Source organism: Patiria miniata, unplaced genomic scaffold (genome assembly GCF_015706575.1).
Source record: "Patiria miniata isolate m_02_andy unplaced genomic scaffold, ASM1570657v1 HiC_scaffold_7, whole genome shotgun sequence".
Taxonomy (NCBI): Eukaryota; Metazoa; Echinodermata; class Asteroidea; order Valvatida; family Asterinidae; genus Patiria; species Patiria miniata.
The window spans coordinates 24,332,333-24,358,071 of record NW_024037074.1 but is presented as its reverse complement, the minus strand read 5'-3'; the positions used below and the strand labels follow the sequence as shown (position 1 = coordinate 24,358,071).

At 40.8% G+C, this 25,739-nt stretch overlaps 3 protein-coding genes across 4 annotated transcripts; 1 reads left to right on the top strand and 2 right to left on the bottom strand.

The window, feature by feature from the left end:
• Window positions 1–40: 40 nt before the first annotated feature.
• LOC119718905 (zygotic DNA replication licensing factor mcm6-B-like) lies at window positions 41–16,379 on the top strand. Its single transcript, XM_038188333.1, has 18 exons — window positions 41–253; window positions 2,167–2,310; window positions 2,850–2,960; window positions 3,434–3,596; window positions 3,823–3,962; window positions 4,262–4,374; window positions 5,165–5,310; window positions 5,777–5,927; window positions 7,154–7,295; window positions 8,312–8,453; window positions 9,120–9,227; window positions 10,433–10,588; window positions 10,798–10,926; window positions 11,964–12,125; window positions 12,398–12,503; window positions 13,196–13,369; window positions 14,016–14,161; window positions 14,881–16,379. Exons 1-18 carry the CDS (start codon window positions 162–164, stop codon window positions 15,007–15,009), a joined length of 2,454 nt encoding a protein of 817 aa, XP_038044261.1. The 5' UTR covers window positions 41–161; the 3' UTR covers window positions 15,010–16,379.
• An 810-nt stretch (window positions 16,380–17,189) lies between these two features.
• Window positions 17,190–19,884, bottom strand: LOC119718908 (cytochrome c oxidase assembly factor 3, mitochondrial-like). The gene is made up of 2 exons (XM_038188338.1): window positions 19,638–19,884; window positions 17,190–18,447 (listed from the first exon to the last, which is right to left on the bottom strand). The coding sequence occupies exons 1-2, from the start codon at window positions 19,852–19,854 to the stop codon at window positions 18,368–18,370; spliced, it is 297 nt and encodes a 98-aa protein (XP_038044266.1). The 5' UTR covers window positions 19,855–19,884; the 3' UTR covers window positions 17,190–18,367.
• Window positions 19,885–20,937: 1,053 nt separating this feature from the next.
• On the bottom strand, window positions 20,938–25,422 carry LOC119718907 (branched-chain-amino-acid aminotransferase-like protein 2). 2 transcript variants are annotated; one of them, XM_038188336.1, is made up of 2 exons: window positions 25,051–25,422; window positions 20,938–23,336 (listed from the first exon to the last, which is right to left on the bottom strand). In XM_038188336.1, the coding sequence occupies exons 1-2, from the start codon at window positions 25,062–25,064 to the stop codon at window positions 22,412–22,414; spliced, it is 939 nt and encodes a 312-aa protein (XP_038044264.1). In that variant the 5' UTR covers window positions 25,065–25,422; the 3' UTR covers window positions 20,938–22,411. The 2 variants fall into 2 exon arrangements, with proteins under 2 accessions (XP_038044264.1, XP_038044265.1); XM_038188337.1 differs by lacking the exon at window positions 25,051–25,422 and adding an exon at window positions 23,774–24,095.
• Between the last annotated feature and the right edge of the window lie 317 nt (window positions 25,423–25,739).

Below are 25,739 nucleotides of genomic sequence, written 5' to 3'. Positions count from 1 at the left end.
TACCCAACTTTAAAAAACATCACATGGTCAGCTGGCGCGAAAGTGCGATAATACATGTTGTGTAGATCCCTGCTGCGCCGCATGTGTGCAGAACCGTACGTGGAGTTTGAGCGACTTATTTCGTGATTTTATTGCTGGAATTCCTATCGGAATTTACCAAAATGGATGTCGCCGATCAGAGAACTGGTATTGCTCAGGTTAAAGATGCAGTTTCCGAGAAGTGCCAGAAGTTATTTCAGGACTTTTTGGAGGAGTGAGTTGACTTTCTTTTTCTCGTGAATTTGTCATGTTTCGATTGTTTGTTGTGTGACTTTGTGTCATTGTGATTCGTGTGCTGGGGAAATTGACATGATTGAATTGGATTTAAAGGGAATATACAACATTTGCAAACATCGAAAAACAAAACTACCAAGTTTTTGCGAAAAACCTTAATAGGATGTTGGTAAATGACAGTCTAAAGCATCCTGTAAAATTATGGCACCTGGTATACTGTCATTTTCAAGAAAAATGGTATTTTTGTATCAATTTCCAACGCTGATCGGCCGATCAGCGTTGGAAACAACTGGCTTTTTTTCAAATACCGGCCCCAATTGACCATTGCACTTGTTTGCAATCGATTACAAACCTATGAACGGGTACGAGCCAGCTAGACTGGTTCCCTGACCTTACAATTCCCCAATGTATGTAAACTGCTCTGTTTCTTCTTATATGGAGTCAGGGAACCAGACTACAGGAAAATGATCGTTTTTCTTGGTTTTTATAGCATTTTCAAACCCAAAACCTTCAAAAAGTTAGTGCATCTATATTTGCTTTATATTTCCAACCCCCCAATTCCATCCATTTCTGAAAATTACAGCAAAAGCAAATGATGTATATTCCCTTTAAACAAAATGTCAAGTTTAAGTTTGTGATGATATTCACTTTCATATTTTTTCAGGCACATATAGGCCTACTGGTAGCTTGAGTAACTCCAGCTCCAATGCTATCCTTATCTTTAGGACACCTCTTTTTTGAGTTCTGTCATTGTCTGTTTTTGCAGGTGACTGTCAAGTAGGGGTCTATTAAAGTGACTTTTGCAGGCTAAAGCAGTCTTTTTCTTCATATTAACTCATGTTTGTTGTAATTTTGAAGATAGTGGATATATTGCCGGCGGTAATCCCGGCAAGCTAACGTTTACTAAAGGTTTGCCGGCGGCAATCCCTATCAACAGAGGGCGCTGTACTCTCTAAGATAGGGCTGAATTATAAGATATATTAAATTACCAGCAACGGTTGTGTAGCACCTGTGGTCTAGTGGATAAGCAACGGATCTCATGAGTGGGAGAACCCGAGTTCGATCCCCGCTGGCGACATTTCTAAGGTTTTTTCCCCCTCCCCAAAAAATAAGAATATCCTTCTTTCATTATTTTAACATGTCTCAAACATTTTATTGCAGAGTATTACATTTTTTTTTCAGAATTGTGGCTTTGGAGGATTATTTTAAAGGGAAATAAAGTCCGAAATTGTAAAATGGTCTGATTCCCATCTTTTGAACACGAAGTTACAACGAAAATGTTGGCATGGAGCCAGACTAAAATTTGTCACCGGAAAATGTCTAAGTAAAAAAAAAACAGTAACTGCGCATGTTCAGTGCATATCCGGCAAGCTAACATTTACTAAAGGTTTGCCGTCTCCGGCTAAATATCCACTACCAATTTTAAAACACACTTTCAAAGAAAATGTGACTTTCTAAAGCAGTCTTTTTCTTCAGATTAACTCATGTTTGTTGTAATTTTGAAATGCACTTTCAAAGAAAATGTGACTTTCCTACCACTTTTTTTTGCAGTAAGAGACATGTGACCTGCACGTTGTAGGCCTAGTTCTCACAAAACATGTGAAAAACAAATTTAATGCCAACATTAAGCCTATAAATACATGACATATTAAACAAGTGCAGAAATTTGCAGAGTTGAAATGTGTCCAACTTTGGCCAATTCACAGCCTAACATCTGACGTTAGTAATAGTATGAACATTGATGAACCAAGCCATCAAATAAAAGTGTGGTCAGTGAAGTTATTGACAATAATATTGTTGTTGATCATGTTGTTGTGTTAACAATTGTACAAAATTTATCAAATGGCAAATTCCTTATGCTCAATTTCCTAGCTGTTTTTACTTTATTTTTAGATTTACTGTGGATGGCGAGTTGAAGTATCAACAAGGAGTTGAGGAGTTGATCCGACCGGAGAGGAACACGCTGACCGTCAGCTTTGAGGATATTCAACACTATAACCAGCAACTGGCCACAACAATCCAAGAGGAATATTACAGGTAAACAAGTCCAAAAGCAAAACAACCAATCTATCACCTTGTCACAAAACATTAAAAAAAGAAGCCTTTTGAGAAAGAATGTTGCAACCTGACCCTGCTTTTTCCTTCATATATCATCTCAATGAAGGTCAGTCATTGCAAAAATGATAAGACATAAATCTGGGACTGAGAAACTTTTCCAATTTTTTTAGGAAATACTTAGAAAATTTTCTAGACTCTTCATAGACTTTGTACACACTCTTCATAGACTTTGTACACAACCGCTGAAGTAGCGTCAGGTAGCAACATTCTTTCCGCCTTTAGTTTCTATAGGGTAGCATGGGATTACAGTAGCCGTTGAAATCATCTTTTCATTGGCACGTGTGTTTTCACCCATTGCGATGTGTTACCATTCCACACTCCAAACTCTAGAACCATTCAGTTTGATGGATGTGGGTCCAGATGGGAACAAAATGAGGAGATTTCAGAAGATTCTGGATGTCCGCACTAGCCTATACATTCTGATCACAATATTTTCCTGTTGTTGTTTTCTTTATTAGAGTCTACCCCTACTTATGCACGGCCGTCAGGAATTTTGCCCGAGATCGCAGCCAGATTCCCCCATCCAAAGAGTTCTACGTTGCCTTTGAGGATGTCCCAACTAGACACAAGTAAGACATCCTGGTTTTAAAATAAATAATAACTGATATTTATAAAGCGCCTTTGCCAAAGGATACAAAGCGCTATGTCCATCAGGACAGGAGGCCATATTTCTGCAGCAGCTCGAGGTCAGCATTATCAAGTTGCTTCCCTCACAGGTACCCATTTATACTACCTGGGTGGAGAGAGGCAGAAGTAGTAAAGTGTCTTGCCTAAGAACACAAGCGCCATGTTCCCTGTCAGGGTTCGAACCCAAGTACCATGGGTTGAACACCGTAACTATTAGACCAACAGATTCAATTTCCTTTTTGACTCCTTGATATGTCACATCTTCCAACAAACAAGAAAGTTCCAAAATAATGAAGTATTCATAAGATATATACCATTGATAATATCGATTTAAAATATGAAGGGAATAATTTTGAGAGAGAACAAAAAATAACATTTGAAATGATTTGCATTCTATCAATGCATTGATTTTCAGAGTGCGAGAGTTGAGTACAGCTAAGATAGGCACCATTGTCCGCATCAGTGGTCAAGTGGTCCGGACTCATCCTGTCCATCCCGAGCTGGTCAGCGGGACGTTTGTCTGCCTCGACTGCCAAACGGTCATCAAAGATGTCGAGCAACAATTCAAATACACACAGGTAAGTATGCGTGTACAACTAGTGCAACTATTCGCCAACGCTGAAAAGCATTGGTAGTCACGACTGTCAATTTCTAAATAGTTGACTAGTTGTTATGCCGCGACTAGCTCAGTATGCTGCTGAGGTATTATTTTCGACGTGTTTTGGGTACTGCCAGTTGATTAAACTGGCTAACCCATTCACTTACTAAATGGAAATGAATTCTGTTGTTTTTCCTTGTACACAGCCGACAATCTGTCGCAATCCCGTCTGCAACAACCGGAACCGGTTTATGCTGGATACCAACAAGTCCCGCTTTGTGGACTTCCAGAAGGTGCGCATTCAAGAGACGCAGGCCGAGCTGCCCAGGGGAAGCATCCCACGAAGGTACGTCAATTTCGGTCGAGAACCGAAGTCCACGGACAGAGGGAATTGTATCTTTCAGAATACAAGGAAAGAAACTAAAGGGTGCCATTTTTCCGGCTTAAGCCGGAATTCTGACTTTTCCATTATTTTGGGGGAGGGAATCTGGCATTCCTTCCATTCATATGTCAGAAAAATAAATCTTCTAATTTAAGCAAAGTTTGTAAAGTACTGCCAATGTCCAAAGCATACCACCAACTTTAACATACTTATTTAGATCTCAAATTTGACAGGATATTTTTTTTTCGCATCTTTTTCTACAGCGTGGAGATCGTTTTGCGGGCGGAGGCCGTAGAACTACCCCAGGCTGGTGACAAGTGTGACTTCACCGGTACCCTGATAGTGGTACCCGACGTGGCCCAGCTATCGGTCCCAGGTCAGTTATTGATAGCACAGTTTCCAAACGAAGTCTAATTTGAAATAGACTCAGTATGTTAATGGGACCTTCTTCCTGTGATGAAATGTTAACAAAAAAGGAAACTCCCATTTAATAAATTTTTAAATTGCCGTATAAACTGGAAAATGAATCATGAGATAAATTAAGGCAGTGCATATTTTGAATAATTTAGTATCTGATTATTCCAACTTGGACCTAATCAATATTTAAATATTCAATTTCGAAACACACTGATCAAGTTAAACATGAGCCCAGCCTAAACTGGCCGCCGATCTGGCTTTTTGTAAGTCTGCGCTAATCAGAAATTGACAAAGCTTTTTAAAATATTGCAACAAATTGGGACCGAAATGATTTTAAAGAAGACTTTTGAGCTTTTAGTCCTCATGGAAACTCTGAAATCATGCTCCGAAGTTGCTGTCAATAAAAGTGTGGCATTTGACAAACAAAACAATACAACTTTATGATTAAAATAATGGTGAAGGGCAAAAAACCTAAAATAGCGTCGTGGACGTTTTTCTTTATTTCCTTGTGACAGCTCACATTTTTTTAATATTTGAATAAAAATAATTATGCAATTCGGATATACGGTTGATCATTGATGTATTCAAATATTTGGTATATTTAGCACATCTCTAAATGCACAAAGGAAACTGTGTAGATGCGTATATATTCTTTGTAAAGTTGAACAAAAAGACTAGAGCGGGGTTCGAACTGGCGACCTCTGGAACGCTGTCAATTTTTATAATTCTCTTTTCCCTTCCCCCCTTAGGTGCACAGCAGGAGACCTCCACACGGAGTAAAGGGGGCGAGGGATACGACCATGAGGGCGTGCGCGGCCTGAAGGCGTTAGGAGTCCGGGACCTGTCTTACAGACTAGCCTTCCTCGCTTGTAACGTCACCCCTTCCAACCCTAGGGTAAGCGTTATAACTTTATGCAATCACAAGCTTTGTTAGAAATGTCAATTGAAAGTTACATAACATCCATCCACTAAAAAGTAGACGGAAAAGTCTACATTTGTTTTTGTACTCTTGGAATAGGCTGGTTTCCACTTCCTGGTCACTATATTTTCGATATTGATAAGGCAGCAGGAACCACTCCTCCTTGCACGTGACTGAGTAATATTGTCAGGCAGCAAATAATCCAAAACTTGTGAAATAATCATTACATAATTAAGCATTGGCCATTTTTCTTATTTGTTTTGTTTTTTGGGGGTTTTTTGCTCATTGTCTGATTCAAAAGTGAATACTTTTACATTGTGAGAAATAATAGCAACTTTAAAAACTAAACTATATTTTGGAGTAAAACATGAAATTAATTTTGTTGTCGGGGTGATTTACCATATCTAAACCGGAACGTTTAAACCTGTTTTTGCTTGTCTAGTTTGGAGGCAAAGACATGCGAGGGGATGAGTTAACAGCTGAGGCCATCAAGAAACAGATGACGGACCAGGAATGGCAGAAAGTCTACGAGATGAGCCAGGATAAGAACCTGTACCATAACATCATCACCAGTCTCTTCCCCACCATCCATGGTAAGTTATTTTGAATGAGCTGGGATACCAGACAGCAGAATCTGACCCTACCAGATCGTTCAAAATCCATCTTAGGGTTTGAAGTATTTATTAGACGTAATTTTTGTGACTCCCTTTTTTGAGTTGCATTTAGCCGACGCCTGCGCACAACATGCATTTAGTAATACATTTTGCTAACTGAGTTGCCACTCAACTTGACATAAGCTGGGGCAAGTTCGGTCAATGACCATTAGTCAACAAGTGGTTAATTTGTGACATAACTTATGCCTGAGCACTCATAGCAATGTGCAAATGTCTCTTGTCAAACGTTGGTAAAAAGTGTCGGTAAAAACATCATCACAAAACTTGTTGATCCTGGCTCCCTGTTGTGCATTATGATGCGCACAGCTGTTGGTAACCAGCAATGCAACCATGCCCTGTGGTCCGGTTCCAACTGGTCGACAAGAGTAGTCCATTCATCCTGCCTTCAAGTAAAATTAGACGAAATACGGTTCACAATAGTCGTCGCCCAAACGTGCCCTAAGATGTAGTTATTGAGAAGTCATTAAAAATTTGATCTGTAGGATCGAGGGAGGTAGAGGCCAGCCAGTATTACTTTACACGTGGCCTCTCGAAAGTTTAAGATTACAAAGTAAGTGCCATCGATGGTTTTTCAGACATTTTTTTGAAAATTTGGAAAGGTTTGTGTGCAAAAAATGCCAAGGGGAATTTTGGTTATAAAGGCTCACCTTTGTCCGCAAACAGTGTTATTGTTGGCCAGAATTTTAATGGTCGGATCTTATGATTTGCATTAAGCACTCATAGGAAATGGTGCTTGTGTCCTTAATCAATATTATTGCTTCATTTGATGCTCAGCATTAAAATTATTTTCTTGGGGGGGGGGGTAGGGATTGTTTGTAACTTTTCATTTTGGAACAGTTTACTGCATGTTTTAGGGAAAAGTCTTGTTTCTTCAGACTTATTTTGCTCTTCTTAAGAATAATCAGAGAACAGTGATCCAACTGTTCAGTTTTTGACGTCAGTTTTTCGGAACCATTGTAAATAAACTTTCCGGAATGCTAGTACTCAAAACCTTTTTAGCTACTTCCCAAATTTCAACCAAAAATAATAGGGAAACTGTTTTTTAGAACGTGCCTGTTGGGATCTTTTCCAAAATTAGTCAATATTGATTGACAATAACATTGATCATTTGAAATGTACCAGTAAAATTGTCTTAAATATTGCAGGAAGTGATGAGATCAAGCGTGGTATTCTACTGATGTTGTTTGGCGGCGTTCCCAAGACCACAATGGAAGGCACCAGCCTACGTGGGGATATCAACGTCTGCATCGTTGGGGACCCCAGCACGGCCAAAAGCCAGTTCCTGAAGTAGGTGTCCAAATAAATGCCATGTTTGAGCTGAAATTAAATCACATCTGACACATTCAGATTTTCTTAATCATGCTTATACACCCTTTTCAGACTGATGATCTAGAGCCACAACAAATTAAATAGTTTGAAGAGTGACTGTACATGTATGTGTGCACATTTTGCCTTGTTGAATGGCGAAATAAATAATAATAATAATAAATTGGACATTTGGACTTATTTTCACATTTTCAAATTCTTTATCTAATGGAATACCTGTACCATGTACGGTTGCCATAATCATGCCGACATAACACTGGGTGTTGGCTCTAAGTGTTTCTCACAGGTTTTGCCATCTGTCTAAGCTTTGAAGGCTTGCCTACTACCTACTGTGCACGGTGTTATAAGATGTTTGCCTACTTGTTTTACCTTAGCATCTAACGTTCATGTATATAATACTCGAAGTAGTGCTAGGGGAAATTTGTTTGTCCAATTTAACAGAACGTCAATGTCAAAAAATAGTGTTATTCACCGAGGCACTTTGTACTGGAATAGTTTAGATGATACTCTTAAATCGTTACTTTCACTATCTGTCTTTGTCAAAAATTTAAAAACTCAATTTCTCGAATCATATTCTTAAATTGAAATTCCATTATTTTGTGTATTAATATTTAGGCCTTGTCTCACGCTTGTCCTGTCTGTCTCACGTATTGTTTTGTTTGTCCTTTGGTCGTATGTTTGTCCAAAGGTAAGGGCACAAAAGCGTTCTGCTTAACCTTATACCTAAATGTTGTCATTTAATTTCACACTTTATAATTAATCACTGGGTACATAACTATCTAATATTATACTAGTGACTTTTTCTAATGTATACATGTTTGTACATAATTGTAATGAATGACATCATTGAAATAAATGTTACTACTACTAGAATTGCAATGGCGACGCTGACTTTCCGGTACCCGGTTGTAGGCTGGGTCACGTGAGTCATTGAGAGCCCATTGTTTTTCTACCATTCTTGCTTCATTTCTTGCCAGGGCTGTGGAGGATTTCAGCCCCCGTGCTGTCTACACCAGTGGCAAGGCCAGCACCGCGGCTGGTCTGACGGCCGCCGTCGTCAAAGACGAGGAGTCACACGAGTTTGTCATCGAGGCGGGCGCTCTCATGCTGGCCGATAATGTAAGTTCAAAAGGCAAAGTTCAAAGTTGAGATCGTTGCGGGTCATGGCAAGTTCAATGGGCAATCAGGGTTAACTGTGGTTTGACTTCTGCCTTTGAAGGCATGTTGGGAGATGATAGTTGGACTTGTCTAGTATACTACTAGGGACCAGACTATCGAGTTTGATCATAACGCAAATTATGAATCGTCAAGCATGCATGTCACAATATACAGAGGGGAGCCAGAACCTTAAAAATATTGGAATGTTTTGACGGTAGTTAAACAAGGGATTGTCTACACTCACATGTGCAAGCTAAATTATTATTCAACGATCAGTAAACTCAATTGTCCCCTAATCGAAACTATGCCTAGTTATAGTGTTTATTATTTGGGTTTGGTCAGTTTTTTCCTCATGTCACATTCGTTAGTTAAAAATGATAATATATGAAGCACTTTGCAGGATGTCTTGCTAATTTTAAATTGCAGATTACGCATTGGCATGAATATTTACCTCAAATTTTCTGAAAAAAATATCAGTCAATCCATTTAGATTTCCAATTTTAAATTTGAAGCGATATCATTAATGACTGGAAGTATTAGAATTCAAAATCTTAAAAGACTCACAAAGATAGTTCTAGAAAAATTAAATTTGATCCGTATGTTGATTTGATTCCTGACAATTTCTAGGGTGTGTGTTGCATCGACGAGTTTGACAAGATGGATCTCAAGGACCAAGTGGCCATCCACGAAGCCATGGAACAGCAGACGATCTCCATCACCAAGGCTGGAGTCAGGGTAAGTGAGACGGGGGAAACTCAACTTGCCAAATACCCCCCTTAACGGTGCAAAAGAGAGACGGACAGACACCTGCCGGTGCCCGCACTAAGACGCAGGGGGAGTGTGGCCTAGTGGTCAGGGTTCGTGACTTATGTTAAGAGGTTCAGGGGTTCGAATCCAGCTGCTGGCCGTATATTGTGTCCTTTGGCAAGCCACTTCACTGCCACTTGCTTCTCCTCACCCAGGAGTATAAACAGGTACTGGTATTAGCTGCTATAGACTGGCATATCCCATCCAGGGGGAATAGAGGTATACTCAGTCGTTTCATGCCAATGGAGATAAACCCCGGCCAGATGTACAGACTTTACTTTAAATTTTTGCACTAACACATTACGGGCTTGTGAGCATACCAACGAAACTCATTTGCATTTCCTCCACATAATATGCGCACAAACCACTTTCAAGTGTTCACAAAAATCCATTTTGTGTTCAGACACGGTGTCCATAGACCAATGAGAGCTAAAATGTGAGGCGTTCTGGTAAAATGAGACAAAACTGGGCAGAGGTCAAAATTAGCATTTGCGGGTATCAGGATAGAGAATAAAATTCTCCTTGCAATACTGTTTGTTGCAGTTCTGTCGGACATTCCGTTGACAAGTTATGGCTGTTTAATGTTCGCATTTATCAACATGACAAAGAATAAAATACTAAGCAAAAGGCCTTTAAAGTTTCAGGTTTTCTTTTCGTGAAAATGAAAGTTGCGAATTGTTTTTCCAGGTTCATTAGGGGGAAAATACAATGTAATGCAGTTACTACATGTAGTAATTAGGGGTAACCCTCCCTCTCTGGCTGGCAAATTCAACAAAGCCATCCCAGTTGTCAAAATCAAGACTTTTTAAACAGTTGAGTGTGACTGTTTTTAACAGCTGAGTTATCCCTGCCTACATATAAAGCATGATTAACTGGCTGTGACAGTTTATGTAACTTGATACAGCTATTCTTTGACTATAGATGATTGATAAGCCAGCTGTACCTACCAGTTTCCTGATTTTGTCTGTTGATGGAATTTGGCTAGTCACATGTGCTTACTAGAAATGTGATCTGACTGTTGGTGACTGGCCTTTCTATAAAGGCATGGCAGGGGAAGAGAATTGGTTTACCCTCTCAACTATATCAAGAGAACCCAAAATTAACCGCCTACGCTGGACATTTTTCTCTTGCAGGCGACGCTGAATGCCCGTACCTCAATCCTAGCTGCAGCCAACCCCATAGGCGGGCGGTACGACCGGGCGAAACCACTCAAACAGAACATCAACCTGACGGCCCCCATCATGTCAAGATTTGATCTGTTCTTCATCCTCATTGATGAATGCAATGAGGTAAGATCACTGATTTCCTTTGTTCAACCCAGTCCCAGTCTGGGTAAAAAAGGGATTTTGTTTAAAAAAAATTTGGACTACGGTCATCTTACGGTAATCGTGGTCTGAAGGAATAACTTCAGTTTGTTGTCGACATCTCTTAGAGCGTGACACTCGAAACTCTGCTAAAACTTGTTTGCAATAAATTAAAATCCATCCTTTGTGGGCAGGTGACGGACTATGCCATCGCTCGTCGGATTGTCGATCTCCACGCCAGGAACAAGGAGTCGGTGGAGCGAGTCTACTGCGTGGAAGACATCCAACGATATCTGATGTTTGCAAAACAGTTCAAACCCAAGGTGTGTGCTTCATCAATAGACTGAATTCTCATGCTTTCAAAATGACTGTCTCTTAATTGTTACATCAAATGGAGTGGCAGTGCTGTTAGTGAAAATTAACGAACATGATGCAAAATGCCACTCAAAATGTGACATGAAGTTAGGTCAAGTGTTTTGTCAAAATTAGATGTAGAATGCCATGGTGCAGTGGGTATGGTGTTTGGCTAATGTACGATGGTACGTGGGTTCAAACCCTTCAAGGAACATGGTGTTTGTGCCCTTGGGCAAGACACTGTACTACAATTGCCTCTCTCCACCCAGGAGTACAAATGGGTACCTTTGAGGGTACAGGCCGAATGTGCACAGATATCGGTTGCCGCGTGGTCTCGTGGCCTATCAAACGGGGAAATAATTGTAAAGTGCTTTTAAATTGTTGATACGATGGAAAGGGCTATTGAAGCATTTCATGCTTCACGGCAGAACTTATGCAAATTGGTGATCGTAAAATATGGTGTAAAAATTCATACAAACATTTTGCCTCAAAGGTGATTTTTGTTTGTTTATGATTTGTAGAGGTATATGCCTTTAAGAAATGCATAACCCAAAACTTTCAATGAGCAACTACTCAGTTTTCAACTTTTTTTATATCATGGGCACAGTCCTTAAGATCTTAATAAACATCTTCAGAAATAACATGGTGCTCTTCGTCTAGAATTGTTCATTCCAAATTTTTGCTGGTCACTTGTGATTTAGACTGGTTAGCTATCTCACTGACTGTCTCTTGTGATTTACACTCGTCTGGGTGTAGTGTTATCAGGCTTGCTATTCATGTATGTGATGTAGCATCTTCACCACACGTGCAACAGTCTGGCGCCGCTTGTTTCATGTTTTTACGTGATACGTGTGCGAACGGCAGTCCTGTACCTTTCATTTCCACTACAATACGACTACAGCGTATTCCACAAACTTTTTAGCCATTCGGAATCAATTGCATAGAATTGTGTGCACTCTGGGACCAGCTCTACTAAGCTGGAGACTCGTCTTGTTATTTTGCACAGATCACGAAGGAGTCGCAGGATTTCATGGTGGAGGAATATCGTCGCCTGCGCCAGCGCGATTCCTCGGGGGGCACCATGTCGTCGTGGAGGATCACCGTCAGACAGCTCGAGAGTATGATCCGTCTGTCTGAGGCAATGGCCAGGCTTCATTGTCAGGATGAGGTATTTAACTATATTTTTGTCATCTTTCCCCTCTTGTACAAGGTGTACTACGTATGGTTCGTCTCAAAGCTATTTTTTTCTTTTCACAAACTGGAAGTCTGTTTATTCCGTTTCCTTTCCTTTTGAATTGGAAATTATTGTACTTCTCTGACCATCCGTGATTTTACAGTAACAATGAAGTTACAAGAGTTCTGATTGCTTGAGCTAGCGCCACGTTTGTCCTTCCAAGAATTCTTTTTAATGCTGTCTGTTTTTGTTTGTATCACAAACAGGTCCAACCCAAGCACGTCAAGGAGGCGTTCCGTCTGCTCAACAAGTCCATCATCCGAGTGGAACAACCCGTCATAAACTTTGAGGAAGAAGAGGACATGGAGCCAGGTGAGATGAGATAAACGAGAAACAATTTCCAGCGATTCGCAGACCTTTGCTTTTTAATCTTTTTTTCACCCCGTTGGGACAACATTTATACAGACCGAGCCACAGGCCCCTTGACTTTGCGGGATTCAGAACGCAACAACAATAATTTTCATAGCGACTTTATGCCTATTAAAGTCATGAGGTTGTCGATCTCATTAGTTTTGCTTTATCCCTGATTGTATTGCCATCTCTCAGTGAAATGGACAACACCTCCATCGGAAGAAAATTTGTTTTCTTAGCAGTGCCGTGAAACTTGGAAGGGTCAAAGCCACTACTTGAAACATTGGCAATTACAAATGCTTGAAATTAGAAATACATCAGCCGTTCATATACTTGTTAGGTACCAAGTGTCTCGGATAAATTATACCCAAAAAATTCGATTGAAATAAGTACTTAGTGTTATTTTCATTGATCTTTATCTGAACAACTTCAAGGCCCGCTCTCACTAAGCACAAAAGCATACACAAACTTCAACACCATGACGAGTATTCGTGCTGCAAATTTGTAAAACTTGAACATATTCAACTCTGGAGAGAATTTTACTATGAATCCGTCATGCGTCAGATTCGCTTTGCATTTGCTCACTGGTTTATACCTGTATAAACCAGTGGTAAAAGTCTCTGCTTGATTTGTGATTCATTCTTTCTTTGTAGAACTAGAACCAGAGGATAAGGAGAATTCCATGGAAACCGACACGACGGCAACGCCCACCAAGGAACCAGAACAGCCCCCTGCTAAGAAGAAGACCATCCAGGTGCCCTTTGCGGAGTACAAGGCCACGGCTAGGCTGCTGGCCAAGTACGTCAGACACCAGGAGGAGAAAGAAGGTAGGTTGGGAACTAGACCATTTACCAACTTGGCCTGTTGCCATATTTGAGCATGAACCATTGGGCTGTCTCTCAATGGGTGTGTTCGAGTAGCTTTCCGGAGTTGACTCGGATAAACGCCGATGGGGTTAAGCCACCGAGGCAAGGCTAATCAAACGCTTACTCACCTCATGATCCTCACGTGGCATCAACCAGTCGTGAGATTATGGCTTTGGTATAAGAAATTGACACAGTATGACACAGTGAGAAGCTGTAGCCATATAGACCAACTTTGAAATTGACTGCTTTTCCGTCATTCGGAAAAATTAACAACTGAACTGGAATAGTAGCCTCCGAGGTCACAATGAAATAATCAATCATTACATTTAGACTTAAAATAAAGTTGAATGTTTGGTCCACTTCACACGTCCAGGTCTTGCCCATATTTGTCAGTTTCTTGAAAAGAATGATGCGTGCATGTGACGTAAATCCACCATAGACCCAGCTTCACAAGTCTTAGCTGATTTGTGCTGAGCATTTGACTTTGTTAAGCGAGGTTTTTTTTTAAAGCTTGTGAGCTTACAATGCGGCTAGCATTTTTTTTTATTGCATGCTTACCCTCTCCCTTTTTTTTTCTTTACATTCTTCTTTTTGTTTTGTTATGCAGAGGAAGGCTTCGAGGGTGTGCGTCGCAGCGCTCTAGTCGACTGGTACCTGGACTACAAGGAAAAGGAAGGAGAGATCGAGACGGAGGCCCAGCTCATAGAACTCAAGCACAAACTGGACAAGATCCTGGACCGATTGATCCAGAAGGTTAGTCACTGATAGGGCTGTGCATTTGGAATAATTGAGTATTCGATTATTCTAACTTGGACTTGATTGAATATTCAAATATTTGAAATGCCCTAGTCGAGTTTGTTCGGAACACAACTGCCATATACAAAATTACATTTGAAAAAAAAAATATCCTGGAGTTTTTAACTTATTCTGGGAACTGTGTTGGGTACATTCTAGTCATTTAGCTTAAGATTTTTGTGGATTTTGCTTGTGTCTGTGACATCAGTAGAACAATTGGTTACTCAAATAAGGAACAAAGAATTTTAAAAAGTTTGCTTGGCCCTGTACCCTGAAAGCACACCTATGTGGTGTAGTACAGGTACTCGCTATACACGACGTTGCCTGAAAGCCTTCACAAGGGACTCAATGTTACAGAATGTTTGCAATGAAGAACCACTTGGTCATAGATGGGAGTGATCAGTATAGATGTTGTAATTAAAAATCTACAACACCAGCAGCCGATTCAACGAAACTGTGTGTAATGGCTTAACTCAATTTATGCCAAATTTTTTTGCACAAGTTGCACATCATTTTCTTTGCTAAGTTTCGTGAAGTTGATTGTAAATTGATTGCATAAGTTTATTGTTGTGTAAATCCTAAGCATGTGGTAACTACTCGCTGTTTTGTGAAATCGGTTGCAGGGTTGACTTCAAATGGTCAGAACTAACTTTTTTTGCATTATCTTTTCATTTCAGGATAACATCATGATAGAGCTCGTCAAGACGGGACTGACACAGCGCAAGGGAGACACACAGGCCGAAGGCATTGTGGAGGAAAAAGACCCACTACTGGTGGTCCATCCCAACTTTAACATCGAGGACTGAAATGTGAAACCAATTTGGATTCTTGTCCAACAAGCATCTGAACGACCCTTTTAACCGTATACAATTCATACAATGAATAGAGCTATATACAATGAATATGGCTATCTATAGAGTACCGAAGTGTGACGTCATTTAGAACCGGGAAATGTAGTGCAAATGAATGGAGTACGCATGCATGTTGGTTCACGGGCTGAATCGCGCGCTAATGTCTTTTTAAGTATACACACAAAATTTTGCGTGTGATGTATTCACTTTGGTACTCTATGGAAATGGACTCTGCATAAGTACCCCCTCAACGGTTACAAAGGGAGAGCTGGGGGTGACCACTGGGAGAGACATTGGAACACATTGCCGACGTAACCCAAAGTTCATGCAATGCGCACACGAACCAGTAGCGACATAAATTGTTCTTTCACAGAGTCCGTTGCTGGTCTCGGCCATTTATGTGGACACGACCCATTTTTCTTTATCTGGAGGTTCATGACGATCTGATAATGTATACATGTATATATAAATGTACCTGAATTTTGCTTGTTCTTCCCTGCGCGTTTTGGTCACTACAAAATGAACGTACATGTAAAGTTAGACTTTCTAGAGAGATTTTTTTCTGGATTCTGCAGAACAAGAGATCTCTAATGAGTTATTATTACACTTTAGGGGTACTGAGTTCAGGTATAGAAATAGGACTGCCAACTAAATTGAAGTTGTTAAATTTATGAGAAAATGGCATTTTAAAGATGCCGCTGTTGTATTATAGTGAATGAATATTCAACGGGATGAAAATACATGGAGGTTTTAAAGATGTTTGAACAAAACAAAAAACAAAAATGGAAAAAGTTGTAGAACAGGACTTCAAGATTGAGGTTCACCTGAAAAAAAAAAGACCACCCCTTCAAATTTTGGCTTTGCCCCATTGTACTGCAAAATGGCAATTTCCAACTTAATGCTGTTTTTTTTTAGTCAATAGAATATCCCCTTGCACAGCACGGGTCTATAATATATGCCAGCAGATTCCTAAAGATCAGTCCATAAGCTTTTGAACCTCTTGAAAGTAACCCCGCTGAATCAAACAGAATCTTACAAACTGAACACATCTTGTGTACTTTTAGATCAGCATATATTGCCAACTGTTTTATTCCATTGGACTAGCCACTTGTAGAAAAGAAAAATGTGAGATTTACTTCAATTCCTGAAAATGTGGAACAGGTTTATTATAATTTATATTCATGCCTCACATACATACTTGTAAATCTGCATAAGCATCACAGATATTGAATTGTGTAGGTAGGTTTCTTGTAAACTGTACAAATGAAAATGACCAGTTTTGGTTTGGATGTTGGTAGTAAATAAATGCAAATCAAAACATTTCATTTGATGTTGGCTTGATATACTTTTTTATAATTACAAAATATTAAAAGGTAGTCCGAAAACAATAATATGGGATATTAGCAAATTAGTGATTCCCTGTTGACGACGATATTTCTCAATCCAATGATTCCATCCAAGACTTGAAGAAAAACACATTTGATTTTTGAAATTTAACATTGTTGTTGGGATTTCATCCCAGAAAATTTATTCAGTGGAAACAAATGGCAGGGCTTTAATATATTCTTGCCCGACTAAGACAGAGCTGAAGACATTTCCTCTACAAAAACTTTGTAAATAATGCAGTTTCTACTCTGCATCTGTCTGTTTAAAAAAGAACATATACAAAAAAAACCTATATTTGAAACAAAACTCTTCCCAGACACAATAGACTTTATTCACGCATCGGCCATGTTAAATTGAAAGCGAGGTTAAATCTTCATTTAGAAATGAAAGCAATGAAATAAAATTAATTACAAATTAATACCAGTCAGCTATGATGAATAATAGTAAACTTGTAAACAAACGTACTCTAATGTTTAAGCCACATTTTGGGAAAAAAACTGAAAGTGAGGCTTGGAACGCACGCCAATCATAAAATAGTCTGGCGCTTTCCCGTTCAACAGTTTACAATGTATAAGATAGATTCAGGGAACACGATCGAAAATGGCTTCCTCGTGGATAAGGTCTACAGGTTGCTGCTGCGGCAAGCTTATCTTACAGGCAGCACTCTTTTACATTAACATGAATTGTATAAAGTGGATCTATTGCTCACGATCCCAATTATTGCTGGGGAGTGGGACTAAAAAGCACTCCCTTTCTAGGGTTACTCGAAAGAATAATCAAGACCTTTGAAATGTTCAAAAGGCGAAGTAGTACTAGTGCTGCGACACCTATTACAAAATGTCCATTGTTCTCGGCAAGTGTTTAAACACCCAGAAGCTGACAAATTTAGCTTTATGAAAAAAAAATACAATTTCCCGCCCCCTTCCAACCTCAACCCCCAAAAAGCAATAGAAAACACTAATCTGAATCTCATAGATCTTTATACAAACATAAATTTTTGCTTCCAAAACATCAGTAACAAGTATCAGTTTAGTTCTACATGTAATAGCAGTAAAGTTGAAGGTTTGAAGGTGCATCCTAATTCTTTCTTTTTTAAAGAATCTTTGGACCAGTGAAACTAGTTGACTTGAAAAGCATCGAACCAGACTGGCGGATGGATGGATGTTTAATGGTCTTGTGCAACTTGAAAGAAGAATGAAAGTCTAAGTCCAAGACCTGATTTTGATTTTTGCCCCAAACGCTTACCAGGGATCATCTGCTTTCTAGGGAGACATAATTTAAATCCAATCTTGTACGAAGACTAGGAGAAGCGCATGACAACTTACTGGCACGTTTTCTTTGTACATGTAGAAATTGTAGATGCACTTATGCAATAAGTAATGTACAATAGGACCAATTGTTTCATCCAAAACATCTTTTTTTCATCTTAATCCCGACCTCACAATTCTGATAGAAAACCAAATTCAGCATTGCATGGTTTTATGGATTTAGAACTTAAGAATACAACTGGCGATTTTTGACAATCGGGGAAGCTATTTGGGAAAAAAATGCCAAGGGATTAGGATTAAATTTAAGACTGATACATTTCAACTGATTTATAACTAATTTACATGACCTGCTAGATGTAACAATGAAGCAATTATAAAACAGTCAAGATTCTTGACTGTTTTATAATTGCTTCATTAGAATGTCACTTTTGATTAACTCAAAAAAGAAATTAAATTTTGTCCATGATGAAATCTGACACAAGTTGATACAAGATGGCGCTGTTGAACAAACTGTACATAGAGCTGATGCAGCTGAGCTACTGACAATGTCAGATATGGTTCAACACACATCAACTTTGGTAAACTCCAGTCAGACTGAACTCGTAGGGGTCATCCAACTACATTCTGGGGTCATGCCCTTCGACCTCTGCGTGATGACATCATAATTCCTTGGGCTTGTTTGGGTCCTCAAAGTCCTCAAGGAAGGCTTCTTGTGAGACTGAGTAAATCGAGTAGCCGTCTGAGATGTTCCAAATAATTTGAGAGTTAAGGGAACAAAGTTGAATAGCAAGAGGGAATATATAACAGAAACATTTGGCACTGGCTTTAAAAGATCGAATACTGTTCATGCATGCAATACAAGTGTTATGGCTTAAACAAATGTATAATTGCATTTTTGACCAATACTGTATGACAGGCAACAGCCGTACCGATGCACTTTGCCAAAATTTGACGCAAGCTAGTGTGGGCGCGATTATCACAACCCTTGACGTCATTATAGCATGACGCTTTCGTGAACAATGGCAGCAGAAATTTGCCCGAATAACCCTATGTGAGTGTATCCGTACCTTGCGCGATGAAATGAAAGCCGCGCTGTAGTTGGTCAAGAGAATTAAAGCGCCCTCAGTCGACGACAAACAATGAGAGACGGCCGAGTGCGAGACTCCTGTGATCCTGGTGAACAAAATTCTTTTTTTGACATTTTAGGGATTTCAACCCACCCTAGAGGTACCTATCCACATCCAGATAGTACTTGTGAAATATTGCGGCCGAACATTTCGCGACAGGAGAGTTGGGAGGTCGCAAAAATTAAGAATTTTCTGCTACAGCAACTTCAATTGGTCTTTCTGTAAGGTTTGTAAAAAAACTTCCAATTCTGGAAGAATACGAAACCAGGGACCGGGAACAAAATCCACTTTTAAATTATTTGACCTACCAAACTAGTTGGCAACATTAAGAACATATAGGAATGTCTTAGATAAAGTGCAGGGTTTTGATTTTTTGAGGGAAATTTGGTGGTATAATGACGATGACGACAAAATGCAACACGAACATAAAGATGGCGATATCACCGTACGATATCTCATGGATCTACCGTGAACAAGCAAGTCGCGCTACACGTTACCAACCGGCCCGTAAACTGCGCAGGAAAATCATAACTTCTACCCAAAGAAACCGTTCAAAAATTACCAAAAAGGTGTCATTACAATTTACATTGAGAGAAGTCTGCTTTAGGTTGACAATGTCATTTTTTAGGAATAACAAAATTCTTAATTCTAATATGATCGAAACAAACAGGGGCCCTACACTACACGACCGCCTAAATACGTGATTCGCAGTCGAACAAAGATCTGTCCACACATGAGGGCGCTCTGTGCAAACTGCAAGTGCAACTGTGCTAGTTCTCTAATTCAATCAAGATAAGGATACACACGCCGAGCACACCAGCTCCCAAACACAAAGCAACGAACACATTTTTCCTGATGTATTTGGCCCTGGACAGCTTTTGCACGCTCTCCATGTGTGCCCGGGACATCCTGGCCATGTACTGCCGATCGCCGGGGCTGATTTCGTCTCGTTTCAGGTCGACCCGCTTCATTGTTTCGGGTGGCTTTTGAGAATCTGAACCGCTGCTGCTAGTCGCCATTTTGATTTTGGAAAGTTATGAAAGCCAGGGAATGGAAGTGCGCCATCTCTTGACGAAAATTGAACAACATAAGTCAAGATGTAACTTGTAAGTATCATACTAATAAAACAGAAGAAAACAACGTCAAAAACGTCTTAAAACTCTCTTTTCTCAAAATCATTTTGAAACGTTATATTTTTAACCTTCATCAAACCCTTGGGGATGTTTTTGTATGAAGATAAATGTTGCGAGGTTCACAGAAAGATGCAGCATCCAACAGAACCTGAGAAGAGGGGCTGGAAGTTAACTCATCAGTTCAGTGAGATCCCTCATGCGGGTTGATGATCATTCTGACGTCTAGTACATTTACAGGTTTCTAGCTTCAAGCGCACGAAAATAAAGGAAATATCCTTGATGGATCACATTCATAATAACATGTAACTTTTTCGATATACATTGTATAGTGTGAATGTCTAACTGGGTCCTTTCTTTATAGAGCGGTCGCATTGTGTGAAGCCGGAATATCGGCTATCGTTCTGCATCTGAACCACAGAGCTATGCTAGTTTTGGATGGGTCATTATTATTAAAGCTCTTCGATCTAAATAAAGTGTCTCACGGTTTTACACCGGTGGATCACTCCATCGGCGTATAACAGGGGGCGTGGGGCGCACATCACCCCCATTAAGATAATCGTCGCCCCCAGTCATCCCAACCCTCGCACCCCCCTCCCCTGAAAATTGGCAGTTTCAAAAATCACACCACCATGAATAGCCGGTTTAACATAAAGTGCCTTTGTTTCCGCATTTTGTAGTTTTCGCGATTTTTTCTGTAAATGTTCCGTGAAACGCGTACAGCGATACTTATCTGACAATGACCACGAATTCGGTTTTGTACAGCCCCCCCCCCACCCCCCCCCCCCCCCTATTTGATTTTACGGAGGCCTAGTGTCCTGTGAAAAATATCTGTCTACTACCTTTGAGCACGGATGAAATTGGGCGCCCCTCCACTGTTATATCCAATGCCCCCCCCCCTTTATCAAAGCACTCGAATATAATCGATGAATATAAAATTCTCAAGATTATACCAAGTAAAGACACGCCAAATTTGTTTCAAAATATTATTATTTCGCGCTATATCAAAAGTTCCAAAAAGTGCACAAATATATATCAATTGAAAAATACAAACTTTTTATACAAACGTTTAAAACATTTCAAAACTACAATGGTACCTCTGATAACGAATACAAAATGGCAGTTTGCAACAGGACAAAATGCCTGAGCCCGGACGTTGAGGGCAGCGTCAGCACGTGACCGGCACGGTAGCACGAAAAGTGTGGCTACTTCTTCGAAAACCAAATGAATTTTGTTTCTCTAAAAAAGTTGGAGAACATCAAAAGCATATAACAATCAACAAACAACATTCTTCAAATGTAATTGCTAAGTAAAAATCACAACCAGACAGACAGCAGTTTACATATTTACATGAAACGTTTTGACTGATATTAACCTGTCTGTAGCCAATTTCTGTGCTTAAAGCAGCTAGCCAAAGGAGTGCGTTGCAGTTTGCGAACGCGTTTTCATTGTGGATAATTCGTTACGTAAGCGTTGCCTAACGTTTCTTTAATTATAAATGCACTCCATACCATTCGTGTATGAAGATATAGTGCCACGGACACTTTTTCCCCTCGACAACTGATAATACTATTATTCACTGCCCTAGAACTAAATTGGCATTCTGTTACATGCTATTTGGGTAGCATGTCATATGAAAGTTTGACACCTATGAAATCTGAGGTCTACCCATAAAGCTTTAATATAGCTCTATGGGTCTCCCCCAAAATGCCACTCGGGCATGCGCAATACATCAATGAGTCCCTACTTCAAAGAGTTAAAAATTGTACAGTACAACGACCTGAACAACGTGTTTGGGACCAAAATGGAAACCGATAGAGTGTTTCCTCCTCGGAGACAAAATTAGCTTCGAGCTAGCTACGTATAACGCTTCCCCTCTTTCGAATTCTACCATACGAAAATCGAAATGCTAACCCAAATGCTCTAAATCCGTATAAAAAGACACTATTTCAGAAACAACCCATTTCCTTATAATACCACTGTCCCATATCATATCAATGTCAACTTTGTAAAACGTTGAGTGTTTTATTTTCTTCAAAACAGTATGAACCTTGGCTGCATAAAACAATAACATGCTTAAAACTTCAAAAATGATAATTATGTACAATCACATAAATTATAATCAAATTGCCCCCTAAAAAAAAGAATAACGCGGCAGAAAATATGATTACTTGTATATTGTGAATTCTGGGCTCTAAAAAGAAGAAGACCCATCCGCCACGGTATGTTGGCATTATTTTTCTCTGGCAGTATTCGTCTGCCTGCCATTTGCAGGCTAACATCACTAGATGGCGGATCAAAATGTCAACAGCCGATTGTTATTATAAAGTAAGCTGTAGTGTGCAACACTTCGGCAAAATCACTCACGATCAAATATTTACATAAAGAACCGTTTTCCGTTGGTATGTATACAATGCGGTTTTGGGGTTTTTTGGGTTTTTTTTTTTCAGGGTTTCAGCCTGAGTTCGTACATCTTCTTATAGTACGGTTCACTGCACTCACTACATTCAACCACGCCCTCCGGAAGCTCGTCCTTGGGCATCAGGTCGACCCTGTTGTTGCCCTTGAAGAGGAACGATTCGCTCTTGAGTGCCCTCTCGTGAGTCCCCATGGCGGAATTGAGGGCCCGAAAACTGGGGGCACAGTGCCACCGCGAGCTGATGCCGTCACTGGGCTGCCAAGACAGTAAGTCTTGCGAGAACGGCAAACCGACAGCGTCGCAGTATTTCCTCAGGATGCTGTTGGGCGATCGACACAGATCGTCGGCATCCACAATGATGGGCTTCTCGCGGCAAGTGGCGCAGATGTGATTGTACAAGTCGTAAGCCTCCTTGAAGGCGTACCCCTTGGGTAGGCCGTTCTTGACCGACACCTCACCGTCGTACCCAGGGTAGCTGTTGACGACCTTGTGGTAGGACATCAGAGCCTTGACGGGTTTGCGGATGAGGAAGGTGTGTTTGAAACCGTCCGGGATGCTGTCGTAGCGGCCGTCCACCGCGAAGGCCATGTCCTTGCAGAAGATGACCTCGCTACCGATGTAGTCGGCTTCCAGTTGTTTCCGGACCCAGCTGTAGGTGTACTGCCCCTCCTCGGGGATCTGGGGGCCGGGCGGGGCTCGCCTCTCCGGGCCGAAGTAGTAGGCCACCGAGTAGGGCTCGTGGAAGATCTCGGCCCGGCAGTCCAGCCCGTCGATGCATTTTAGGAAGGCGGTGGAGACGGAGCGCGGGACGCACCACAGCATGACGCGAACCGGGGACCGGGGCGTTGGGCTGCCGTTGATGGCCGCTGTCACACGGTCGAGGTGGACCAACGGGGCTTGGCTGGTGAAAACTCTCTGCTCTTCCATCTTCGCTATTTTGACTCCGTCAAGCCTTTTCAGACGAAAAAAAAGAGGGGAAAAATCACAACTCATTATCGTGTACTCGTGAACATTCTTGTCTCAACTCATCTGAAACCAAGGTATGACATTCTTTTGGTATCAATGACGATATTTAGCTTCCTGGAAGACGTTTGCAGGTACACCATGTGACGTGACAATCTCTAAAAAGAGAGGCTGTTCTTAGCAGAACCGGAGGTGTGACCCTCTTTTTTGGGAACTTCGGCAAACTTCTCTCAAGATGTAGCGTACTCTTCACCGTTCCACACACAAAAAAGACTCAAATCGCATTGCTATTTTTACTTGGCAGTAAAGTCGAGAAGAAACCCAACCATCCCGAGGTTTTTCAGAAGAGAAAGGCCCCCCCCCCCCTAACGACTTATGTTACCTCTACCACTGCACCAGTATAGAGGTAACATTTACTTGTCTCACCTTTCAAGCTGTGAATGTTTCTCTTGGCTCCCTCTGCGTTCGATCCAATGTCAATGTTACTCGCGGTCAGACGAGTTTATTACAAAGTTATGAGTGACGTAACCTGTGTGGCGTGTTCCAGCGCTAGGCGCGCGTTAAAGTTGCAGGCCGTTAGTTGGCCAGCTCTCGCCCGACGAAAAAAAGTGACCAATTCCCGCTTGGATGTCTGGAATTTTATACCCGCCCGAACGAACCTCTGCTCCGTGAGTGATATGTGACGTGGTCGTGCATGCACTGTTTATAAAAAGGAAATAGACTGACAGACTACATAATGCGGGGTGGACCCGCCTACTCATGCCATTGGCAATGCATTTTGGTGGTTTTCTGGTGACTGACATGTTGATTTATGTTAATAATACCGAAGTGTACTTTTCCTATTGATGGTATTACAAAGCGACGTGCCACGGGGCTTTCAGACTTCGAGCGCCAATGGAATTCATTTTCTAAGTATTATCTTGCTACTTTTTAGCCCTATACATACTTGTTTCTATGCTTGTTTGGAGTAGACTTTACCCGTTCTGAGAATATTGAGAGCAGTTATCAGTGCGTGTTGTTTATTTGTTTGTATAGGCCCTATTTTTCTTCAAAAGGTGGTTATTGTGCCGATTGTACAGCGATGGAGCCTCTGGAGTATGTTGCCTTTTCATAACCATTTTTTTTTAGTGGGCGGTTGAAAAGGTCATGAAGCTATACTATGATAATGATACCTTTTTCCTGTGTGTAAAATTCTACGCCTTCAAAACTTGTTCAGTGATTAATGAACATTTTGCATGATACGGCTAAATGACAGCAAATAATCTTCAATGCTCAACTTTTGAGTCTGTTGATAATGTCATTATCCTGCCGATCGCCGCGGCGTGCGCTGAAGAAAGAAGATGCCTTAGAATATATTATGTACATTGTGCATGGAGTGAAAATTGAAAAAAAAAATGTTAAAATCACGACCCATGGGGGGGGGGGGGGGCGGGCATGGCCCCCGTTGGCCACCCCCCCCCTCCCCTGGATCCGCCCTTGCCCATGTGTCTACTATATCTGTGAATAATTAGGCTCTTCCCACTTCAATACCGAAGTTCGCTTCGATGATTCACAACATACAGCATACTCCATGTGCTGCAACATTCATTACGCAATGTCGTGCATGTTGCATTTGTAAATTCAAACCTTTCTCCTGATGATTAGAACTTAACTTCGTAGCTTTTATTACTAGAGTTTAATCTACAGAATATGCTTCTACTCACCCTGAAGTTGACATTTATAGTTGTTCTGGATGAAGAAAGATCAATGCCTCGATAAAACACGAGAACACTAAAAAAAGAATACAGAATTCACTTTCACTGAACGAGTGTCCTATTAGTGCACATGTACAGCGCATTGGCCTGGAAAAGTTTTGACGTGCAGTTTCGCCTGACAAGCGCGAGACGCACACGTGCTTCACTCATGCAATAGTCTGTACATTTTTACACCGATCACGCTGGACAGACGTGAGGGGTCTGGGCACCGCTTGACGTGATTTTATTGATCGTCGAAAAAGATGACCCTGGTCGATTTTATTACATCACTCGATCCGAAAGACTTTATAACACGTTGCGTTTGATGATACGGATTACGGAGGAGGACAGCTGAAGGCTAGGGACGAGACGAGGCAACACTGGCGCGAGTCCGGAAATGCGGGGGTGCAATAAGATGATTTTTGGACACCTGCAAAGGCTGCATTGCGGATGTCGAATCATAGGTCGAATCATGGAGGTAGAGAGTGTAAAATTTGCGAATATAAAAAGGCCCTGGTAGTATCGTACCTATAATGGTACTACAATCCGCAGGCCCGTTCCCTAGTTACATTATCTCGTTCCGAAGGATGTTTGGTTTTCAAACGATGTGAACTCGCAGTTTTGTGATTGAGCTGAGGCAGCGAGCGTAACTGCAAAAT

Coding starts and splice junctions, on each gene's coding strand:
- LOC119718905 (XM_038188333.1), top strand. CDS start 162: ATGGATGTCGCCGATCAGAGAACTGGTATTGCTCAGGTTAAAGATGCA. Junction 12,126..12,397: donor GGCTTCATTGTCAGGATGAG/GTATTTAACTAT, acceptor TATCACAAACAG/GTCCAACCCAAGCACGTCAA. Junction 14,162..14,880: donor TGGACCGATTGATCCAGAAG/GTTAGTCACTGA, acceptor TTTTCATTTCAG/GATAACATCATGATAGAGCT.
- LOC119718908 (XM_038188338.1), bottom strand. CDS start 19,854: ATGGCGACTAGCAGCAGCGGTTCAGATTCTCAAAAGCCACCCGAAACA. Junction 18,448..19,637: donor AGCTGGTGTGCTCGGCGTGT/GTATCCTTATCT, acceptor GGAACATCTCAG/ACGGCTACTCGATTTACTCA.